Below are 8,942 nucleotides of genomic sequence, written 5' to 3' on the forward strand. Positions count from 1 at the left end.
CAGGAATGCGTTCAACATAGCGGGCAGCAATCAGCTTCTGCAGAGAATCTCTCACGACATCTGAACCCATTCCATTTTCTGCAATATGACATGTAAGTAAACGTATGTTGGTGTCAATTCTATCTTAAGCATTTTCATGACAAAAATTACGTTCTATCTCAAGTCCAGAACATGAGAATGGAAAATGCTAATCGAGGGAAATAACATATCTATAAAAATAACAGGGAATCCATATGCTGCAGAAGTATATCCTTTTCTGTTTGCTTATCAGGTTCCCAAGACTAACATATGAGCCACAGAAGAAAAAGGGACTCACCTCCATCTCTTTCTACCAGTTGACCTAGGGTAAGCCTGCCATTACTGAGCAAACCTTCAAGAACTTCTCCACACTACAAAAATAATATCCAACATTAGGAATGTACATATTCCAACTTCAAACTAATCCCTTTAGATTGCAACCAGCTACATAAAACATTAAAACAAACAGAAGAGCCAGGAGCAAACCTGTTGCCCCAGTTCTTCTTTCACAATCTTCATAAACTTGTTATACCTCATACGGTGAAGTATGTTACTAAACATCACAATGAATTGTGCAGTAATTTTGGCCTCATTCCCAGCGGCACCTACATGTCACAGTCATACAAAAGAACACTCATGATTTCTCCCACAACTTTGATGGCTACTAAAAGATTATTGGAGGGTTAGAAGAACTACAGGACAAACATTCAACTTCTTGAAAGCCAAAGAGAAACAAGTGCATCACTGTTTTCTCTTCTAAATAGACAACAACAGCAACAGATGTCTCTCAATCTCCACAAATGAACAAGGTAGAGAAACATAAGATGCTCTCACAGACAAGGATGAAACCCTTCATCCATGAGGATTATGAAAATTTTCGAAAGAATTGACACAAGAACAGCATTACCATATTCAGCAGCAATCCCAATTTTTGAAGAACCAAACAGAAAGAATCCTAAGGGAGCTAATTCGTTTTCAACATAAGAGAGTTCCTATAACCGAATCGAACCGAACCGAAGTTTATATAAAAACCGAATGGTTATAGTTTTTCTAAAACCGAAATAACCACACCCGAATATAACTGAACCGAACCCGAACCGAAACCCGAAATGGCCACCCCTAGTTGTTGTAACTGGGATTGGAACTCGAAATTCTGCGTAAGAGGGATGACAGCATCACAAAGCCACAGCGATAGCATACAGTTTTGCACCAAATTCCACAAGAAAGATCCAAAAGGCAATAAAATTGTAAAATCCTAAACAAGAAAATCTGATTCAAAACACAGTATCCTCGATCACAGCGCCAAAACCAAACCTCTAACCACCGAGAAGCAATAACTCAAATTCCTCAACAAAGAACCAGATGACTATAAAGTTGTGTGACTGTGACCCTAAACCCGAAAATCTGATTTTGCAACGAAACGTACGAAAATATCGACAAAGTTCCAAGGTTTACCAGGCTGCTCAACAGCAAACGCTTGAACGCAGTTGTGTTGGATTAAGAGGTACAAGATGTCCTTCACTTGGTTATGGTTGACCTCTGTGAAACGGGAGATGTCTCTGGCCGTAAGCGCTCCCTTCCTAAGAAGACATTCGCACACTTTCTGCAAGGAAAAAAAAAATCAAATCAATCCGCAAACATACATTAGAAAAAGGGAAGAGAACAAGAAATGTAATAGATAGGGTTTAGGGTTTAAGTTACAGCTACGACGGAGCCAAACTGAACAGTGACGATGTGGACGGCGTAGACGATGCCGTATTCAGTCACCGCCATGGTTGTCATCTTCCTCCTTCTGCAAACACAAAGCAAAAAGAAAGATAGTTCAAAGCTATGGGAGACCAAAACGCATCCAGAAAAGCATGTCCTGTAGATTCACCCAAACTAAACCGATTTAAGAATTGCTACATCAGCATTGAATCAATCGAAACCCAGAAACCCATGAAGAAGTAAAGCCAGAAAAACGAGACAAACATCAAACAATGATACAGGAATTTGCATCGAATCCAAACCAACGACAGAGGACAGAAATTGATAAGAAGAAAGGGGACAAAAGAAGATGGAGGAGGATGAGGATGAGGACACTCACCGGAGATTGCGACGGCGACGGCGACGAGAGAGGCTTAGGTTTCACGTGAACGAATGGTTTTTCAGAAGTTGAGCGGTTGGAGACTTGGAGCGGAGGCTGTAGGGGTATTTCGGTAATTGTGCCTCAAGAACACTTTCCATTTTTTTTCCTAAAAGAAATTGTCGTTCTCTCTCTCTCTCTCTATTTTTTTTTTTGTTAATGGTCGTTCTGTCTTTTATAAACGCCGAGTTGGAGTCGGACCAAAGCGACGGGCAGAGAGGAAATGGTGTCACGAAGATTCCTACTCCGCCACGAAGACTCGACCTTCGACGTCGACTACGACACTGAAGATGGCCTCGAGGTCGCTCTCTTTCTCTCTCTCCACATACATTTATGTATCGTCGTCTCCGACTTGCTGTGATCTTGTCGTTGAACGGGTGCTCCTAAGTTGATCTGCAGGTTTTCCGGTTCCAAATATTCTCCCTGACTTCAGTTCCTCCTTATGAGCAGAAGGTACTCTTTTTCCGGTTTTTTGCCCCGAAATTTGTGTCTGGGTCGATCGATGGAATCTCTTATTACGTTTGGTGTCGAATTTTGGGAGCTAGATTGTTGCGGAAGAAGGTGATCGAGTCGTATTGGGTGATTCCGATCTCGTTTCTGTTTCGGAGAAACTGCGTTTGGTGTCGGTCGAAGTAAATTGTGAGGAGAATTTGGAAGGAAATGTGGATAGCTGTGAGAAATCAAATGCCGAAATGGTCAAATTAGATGAAGAATTTGCGCGAATGTTGCAGGTATCAGTCTACATTTGTGTCAAATTTGTTGAGATTCAGAGGCATCTGTCAAAGGTTAATTCTTTGTTGGTGGTGATTTTGAATATGAAATTGAAGTCAATTTGGGTTCTTTCTCTGTTTTTCCTCTATAAGGCTGAAGAAGAAGCTCTGTTGCTCCAACAGTATGTAGCAGCACAAGATAGCAGCGAATTTGAACGGAGGATAAGACCTTACGTTGGCCAAGTTCTCATGGTGATCACTGTTCAGAATATGTTGCATTTCTGCTCATTTATTATGTTAGAATCTGGAGAGATCTGTTTATATTTTCACATATTATTGAAATTGTTACGTCAGTATGAAGATCCAGCGCGTCAAGAAGCTGCACGAAAGACTGTTCCTGTAGAGGAGTTGGAGGAGAAAGCTATCGTGGCTTTGGCCAAGGTGAGAGCTTCTTTTTCCTCATTTATAATATGTAGACTTAGCACAATGACCATAACTGAATGAAGCAACAGGCTTATTGATGATGGAAATTTCTGTTAAACAGGGTGATTATAATAGATGTCGAATTTTGATGGTTCCATGTTACTGATATGTTATAATCTTGCCAGCCATTACCTGAAACATGCTCAAGTTGGCATGATAATCAATTTGGTACTAATAGCCTGAGCCTAAACCAGTTATATTCTCTGGGGTTATTTGTGGTGAGTTTTTTTGGATGGTTAGAGTTAAAGATGTAAGCACTAAGCATCATGCAATATAGTAGAACTAAGAGGCTAACATTCTGAGACTGGTTTAGACTGAGTATGGTAGGGACTTGGGAAGATATATTCTTCGCTTCGGTGAAGTTATAATTTTGTATTTCACTACCTAAGTTATTATATGTGATCGACATTGATGAGGTGGTAGCTTGCTCAAACTGAATTACATATATAGATATAGCCTTCTCATGGCTGCTGTAGTTGGGAGAGTAAATTTCTTAGATATGTAAAACAATTCCTTGAGCTTTAGGTTTTCAATGATATTTCATCTGATCCAAGCTTTTGGCATACATTTAGGAGGGGAATTTTAAGCCTTCAAAAGAGGAACATGACTATACTTTCCTGCTTCAGCTACTTTTCTGGTTCAAAAAAACTTTCAGGTATTTTCTTTACTTCTTTGTTCTTCTCCTATAGGAGTTCTTTTCACACTTTGATGCTAACTGAGATAAGTGTAAAATTGAAAACCCAAAACGAGAAAATAACTTTCGCACTAACTTCGGTTTATGTTTTGAGACTAAAGTGAGCTATTACTTCTGGTGTTGAAACTTTGGTGGACTATAGAAGTGAAGAGAAAACTTTCCTATCATCTATGTATATTTTTTTGGGTATTACCCTTATTTGTTCCTTTTTTGCAAATTGCCGTGGTAGCCAAAGATACATATCTCTGAGATACTGGCGTGATAATATCTGGAAACTTCTTTTTTCCAATAATTGGCTGGTGGTAGTGCAGGTGGGTCAATGAACCTCCTTGTGATGGTTGTGGTAGCAAAACCGTAGGCCAGGGGATGGGAAATCCACTTCCCTCGGAGCTTGCTTATGGAGCAAATCGAGTTGAACTTTATCGGTATGTATTTCACATTTCTTTATAGTTTTCTTTTATGCAGGAAATGCAGTTTGCTATTTGGCTTTTCTCTGTTGCAAATACTAAAATTTTCTAGTTATCTTCAGATATGATTGAGGAATGAATCTTTAACTCATTACAGTTACTACTATAATTCTGTTTCTCATGGACTTTTTCTGGTGAGTTTGATGGATGCATTAGATGCTCGAAAAAGCCTAATCACTCACAATGTCACATTATCTATCTAATGTATTGACTTGCTTAAAGTTGAGCTGTCAGTTGATGTCCTGTTCCCTTTTTGTGTTAATCTTTGAACCGAAATTAGTTCTTTTCTTTTGCCATTGTGATATCTACAGCTGTACCTTTTGTTCAAGAATTACACGATTCCCTCGGTACAATGATCCAGTGAAGGTATATGAATTGTACACACGAAGATACGTCATTGATTTCATTGCTGGGTTTAATAGCCCTTTCTTTGTCATGTAGCTTTTAGAAACGAGAAAAGGGCGCTGTGGGGAGTGGGCCAACTGCTTTACACTATACTGTCGCTCATTTGGCTATGCAACTCGTTTGGTTGGTATCATTCCAGAATTTATTCTGCTAGCATTTATTCTGATGTTCAAGATCTTTCCTTGAACTTTTGCGCATTTGTTTCTCCAATCGGGATCTCTGGTAAATTGAACTAGAATCTTGTTTGGTTGGCTTCCCTCATGGCTAATGCTAGAGACATCTATTTTCACCCAGCTGAGTGAGATTTTGTTGGAAAGAATTAGATGCCTTGAGATGTTATTGCATGTTGGTATCAAAACAAGAGGGTAACCTAATACTCAGTGCACAGTTTGATGGCCGATTTGCTTTGCATCAGTGGATACAAAGTGATGGTTTTTGAATATCAAAGAAAAAGGATTGCACTATGTACAATGCCTAATAATGTGTTTCTGAAACTCCTCTTTTTCCATTTCCAGATACTGGATTTCACAGATCATGTCTGGACTGAATGTTTCTCACACTCATTTGGAAGGTAAGCTTCTTATGCAAAAGAAAGGTTCCGTTGCAGAGAATTATATCCACGAAACAAATCAGAGAAGAATTTTTTATGCTGCAGATGGATCCACCTGGATCCATGTGAAGGAGTGTATGATAAACCCTTACTATATGAGAAAGGGTAAGTTTCTCAAGCTTATCTCATCTCTCCTGTGTTTCGCTTTTCACTTTGATCTATCCCCATGGGGGTTGTCCATAATCATATTAAATCTTTTTCATGTAGATGGAACAAAAAGTTGAACTATGTAATTGGAATTGCGAGAGACGGGGTTTATGATGTCACTAAGCGCTACACAAAAAAGTGGCACGAGGTAATGCTATTTGAAAAGCAGTGAATGTGCCAATCAACTTTAATTCCTGCCAGCAAGCTCCAATAATGTCTCAGAATTACATTCAGTTCAGTTGATCTAAGTTGTCTGATGTTGTTTCCTTCTTCAGATTTTAACTAGACGGACAATCACAACTGAATCATCTTCCCAAGCTGTTCTGCGGACCCTGACAAGAGAATTGCGCATTAGTTTTACACCTCATGTTCTATCTTCTCTTGAACTCAGAGACAGCAATGAGCAGGAAGAGCTTGAGAGAGACCTTCATTCCCCAGATGATGCCTCGGTTTCTTTACCTGGAAGGCAGAGTGGTGACAAGGGATGGCGCATTTTGAGATCAGAGTTTGGTTCGGACGAAAATTCCTCTGTCAGCTCTACCTCTTGCCCGGTTCGTATATGTGTTGACGACCATGTGACAAAGCTTTATGATTCTTTCTCGACTATCCTTACTCAATTCGTCGAGGATTCTTTGCCTACACCAAGAGCGATTGAGCTACTTCAGATCGTCAAGGGAACCCTAGTGGATCTCAAGAGTACATCTTACAAAACAAGGAAGGCTCGTCTGAATTTAGGTTCAGATGGCTCGAGTTCATTTCCGAAGCAGTATTTGCCTTCATTAGACAAGTTGCTTCATGCTCTTTCATTAAAGGGCAAGAGTGACACAGACGATAAAGGCCTGGCCATATATTTGGACGGTGAACCGACGAAAACTTCCTTAGCGCTACCGGTTGCATTGGACGCATTGGAAGAACTAAGCCGTGACCTCGGCAAATGCCAGAACTTAAACAAAGAGTCTCTCTCTCTTCCACTTGTGAAACGAAACAGAGTATGTTTAGGTTCTGTCCTAGCAAGTGGGGAAGAGCTTCCTTCTGGTATTGTAAGTATTAAGACATCACTCATCACATATGCTCCTCCATCATTAAGAAAGGTTTGTAAGACATCATTCCTACACAATTGTCTCAGGCAAGCTCAGCATTCGACGGGATCCGTGACTCCAAATGGGAAGAACCAAACGGTGCGAAAGGTATGTTGTAAAAAGAATTCAATTTCTCCGAGCCGATTCCAATGTTTGGTTGTACATTTTTTTTTATTTACAGAAACGCGTTTTTGGTTTATAGGTTGTTGGATCATGTACAAGACGTTGGACAACAAGATGGAAGAAGTTGCAGAATATGAGCTCATGTCTGCAAATGATGCCCCAGAAAGAGACCCAAAAGATTGGTACTTTTCTACCCCTTTTGAGCTCCAACGTTTCAGATATGCAATTTGGGTTTGGATTGATTTGTAGTTTTACCTGATTCCGCATTAAGAGCTGAGTTTTTTTCAAGCGTTGGAACAATGCCCATATGGTATTATCTTTCTGTACTTGCTGTTGTTTTGCAGGATTCTTGAAGGAAGCAGCGATGGGGGATCCACGTGGCGTGTTCTAGACGAGCAAACTTCCCAAGTATTCGAAGCCCGTTTCCAACGCAACTCCTACAGAATAAAGCCGACGACTGTCTTCCAAGCAAATCTTTTCAGGTTCCGACAGTGTTTCCTCCTCTCGGGGGCTTCGAGATGATTTCAGCTTTCTAACGTTGTACGTCGTATGTTTTCTGTTGCAGGTTCAGGTTTCTGGCAGTACGAGACGTAAGCTCCACCTCCCGCCTACAGTTAGGTAGCATCGATCTCTACAAATCTTGAACCCAAAAAGAAAAACAAACAAAAAGTACATGAAAGCGGTACAACCGCATCGATGTTGTTGTATTGTAACTACGTTGCCATCATCATTCATATCCTTATCCTGTGTCTAACTGTTGTTTGTACTCTGCAAGCCTTTTAAGGGATTCTTTCTGTGCCCACCAAAAAAAAAACTTTTTTTGTAACGCGTTCAGTGAAACAAACATAAAGAGTGCCTCAACACAATGAGAACCCCATATTTGATCATTCCATTGGTTCAAAGGGATTGAATGTATAAAAAGAGCCTCTCTCTCTCTCTCTCTCTCTCTCTCCCTCTCCCTCTTGTTAGATGGAAAGAAGCTTTTAATGATCCTCCACCTTTTTCAGGCCCTTCATGTCAGTCGTCTCCACCCTGTATTTCCCACATTAATAAGATTACATTCCCCTTTGCATAATATATATGTGGAGAAATGTCTTATGTGCACAAGATGATAACTTGTCTTATAGCCAAAGGATCATCCCTAAACTGATTTCTACCAGACGTGATATATTTCAACAAGTTCATGAATCAGCTGTTCAGATTTCTTGAATAAAATGTTTTTTTAAGATTTTGGAGACTTACGTTGTCCCGTAGAGTGCGATTTTCTGAACTTTTGTGACCTCCGAACCTGACTGGTTGTCTTCAATGAATATCGTCAAGCTGGACGAAACACATATATACATGCAGTTCAGGCAGGCCCTAACGCCACCCATATGAATAAATTTACAAAATACAGAGAAGGTAAACCTACCTCCGAACATTCTGAAACTTGACATATTTAAGGATAACCGGCTTTCCCTGCACAGAAAGATCGATTAGAAACATCACGACGTATTGCTAAAAGCTGATGTTAAAAGATAGAATTTTGTTCTAGATATTATGCGCAAAAGAGTCAAACCTAAAGCAGAACGTATACCTTGAGGTTATCTTCAGATAGCTCGGCAAAGTCACTCGGAAGGTAGTCGTTGACATTGCTGTTATGTATGATAAACCACCACAAATTCCAGTTTATTGCAGAAAAGAAGGTAAATTCGATACACAAAAGGGCGTTTTTCACCTTACCTGAATCCCATGTTCTCCTTGTTCGAGAAGAGTTTCACAGTCTTCGGACCTGAAGAGAGCAAAAACCGAATCTCAGAATCCTCGCATGAAACCAAGAACGAGACACATCTCCAGGGGTCTAAATCTTTCATGTCCACACCAACACATCATTCATATCATATCCCGGACATACAATTACAAAGAAATGCTGAAAAATAACCATCTCTAAGTACCCAAAATCTACATTACCTTCCTCTTCAGGGCCTTTAATGGCAAAAGAGTGCAGCTTTACGACTTGGTTGAAAGGAATATAGATGAGAAGTTGCTCATCAGCATCACTCTCCAAATTCAATCCATCATCTTCTCTGTACCCCTACACG

At 40.1% G+C, this 8,942-nt stretch overlaps 3 protein-coding genes across 3 annotated transcripts in view; 1 reads left to right on the forward strand and 2 right to left on the reverse strand.

Moving 5' to 3' along the window:
* The window catches only part of LOC104818634, a 5,993-nt gene extending 3,779 nt beyond the window's left edge, over positions 1 to 2,214 (reverse strand). Inside the window, exons 1-6 of the mRNA XM_019203099.1 lie at positions 2,105 to 2,214; positions 1,720 to 1,810; positions 1,474 to 1,621; positions 505 to 623; positions 317 to 389; positions 4 to 78 (exon numbers count right to left, since the gene is read on the reverse strand). Coding sequence (XP_019058644.1) covers positions 4 to 78; positions 317 to 389; positions 505 to 623; positions 1,474 to 1,621; positions 1,720 to 1,800 — 496 coding nt within the window. The 5' untranslated portion in view covers positions 1,801 to 1,810; positions 2,105 to 2,214. The remainder of the gene's footprint in view (positions 1 to 3; positions 79 to 316; positions 390 to 504; positions 624 to 1,473; positions 1,622 to 1,719; positions 1,811 to 2,104) is intronic.
* Positions 2,215 to 2,332: 118 nt separating this feature from the next.
* Positions 2,333 to 7,799, forward strand: LOC104818635 (peptide-N(4)-(N-acetyl-beta-glucosaminyl)asparagine amidase). Its single transcript, XM_010548296.2, has 17 exons — positions 2,333 to 2,444; positions 2,543 to 2,596; positions 2,689 to 2,874; positions 3,007 to 3,105; positions 3,208 to 3,294; positions 3,909 to 3,991; positions 4,342 to 4,455; positions 4,809 to 4,863; positions 4,939 to 5,025; positions 5,418 to 5,473; positions 5,558 to 5,617; positions 5,720 to 5,807; positions 5,935 to 6,699; positions 6,786 to 6,846; positions 6,941 to 7,043; positions 7,206 to 7,343; positions 7,427 to 7,799. The coding sequence occupies exons 1-17, from the start codon at positions 2,367 to 2,369 to the stop codon at positions 7,503 to 7,505; spliced, it is 2,193 nt and encodes a 730-aa protein (XP_010546598.1). The 5' UTR covers positions 2,333 to 2,366; the 3' UTR covers positions 7,506 to 7,799.
* Positions 7,669 to 8,942, reverse strand: part of LOC104818636 (PITH domain-containing protein At3g04780) — a 2,331-nt gene continuing 1,057 nt past the window's right edge. Inside the window, exons 3-8 of the mRNA XM_010548297.2 lie at positions 8,812 to 8,935; positions 8,584 to 8,632; positions 8,438 to 8,495; positions 8,273 to 8,319; positions 8,104 to 8,181; positions 7,669 to 7,893 (exon numbers count right to left, since the gene is read on the reverse strand). Of these exons, the coding sequence (XP_010546599.1) occupies positions 7,845 to 7,893; positions 8,104 to 8,181; positions 8,273 to 8,319; positions 8,438 to 8,495; positions 8,584 to 8,632; positions 8,812 to 8,935 (405 nt within the window). The 3' untranslated portion in view covers positions 7,669 to 7,844. The remainder of the gene's footprint in view (positions 7,894 to 8,103; positions 8,182 to 8,272; positions 8,320 to 8,437; positions 8,496 to 8,583; positions 8,633 to 8,811; positions 8,936 to 8,942) is intronic.

This window comes from Tarenaya hassleriana, unplaced genomic scaffold, assembly GCF_000463585.1.
Source record: "Tarenaya hassleriana unplaced genomic scaffold, ASM46358v1 Cleome3, whole genome shotgun sequence".
NCBI lineage: Eukaryota > Viridiplantae > Streptophyta > Magnoliopsida > Brassicales > Cleomaceae > Tarenaya > Tarenaya hassleriana.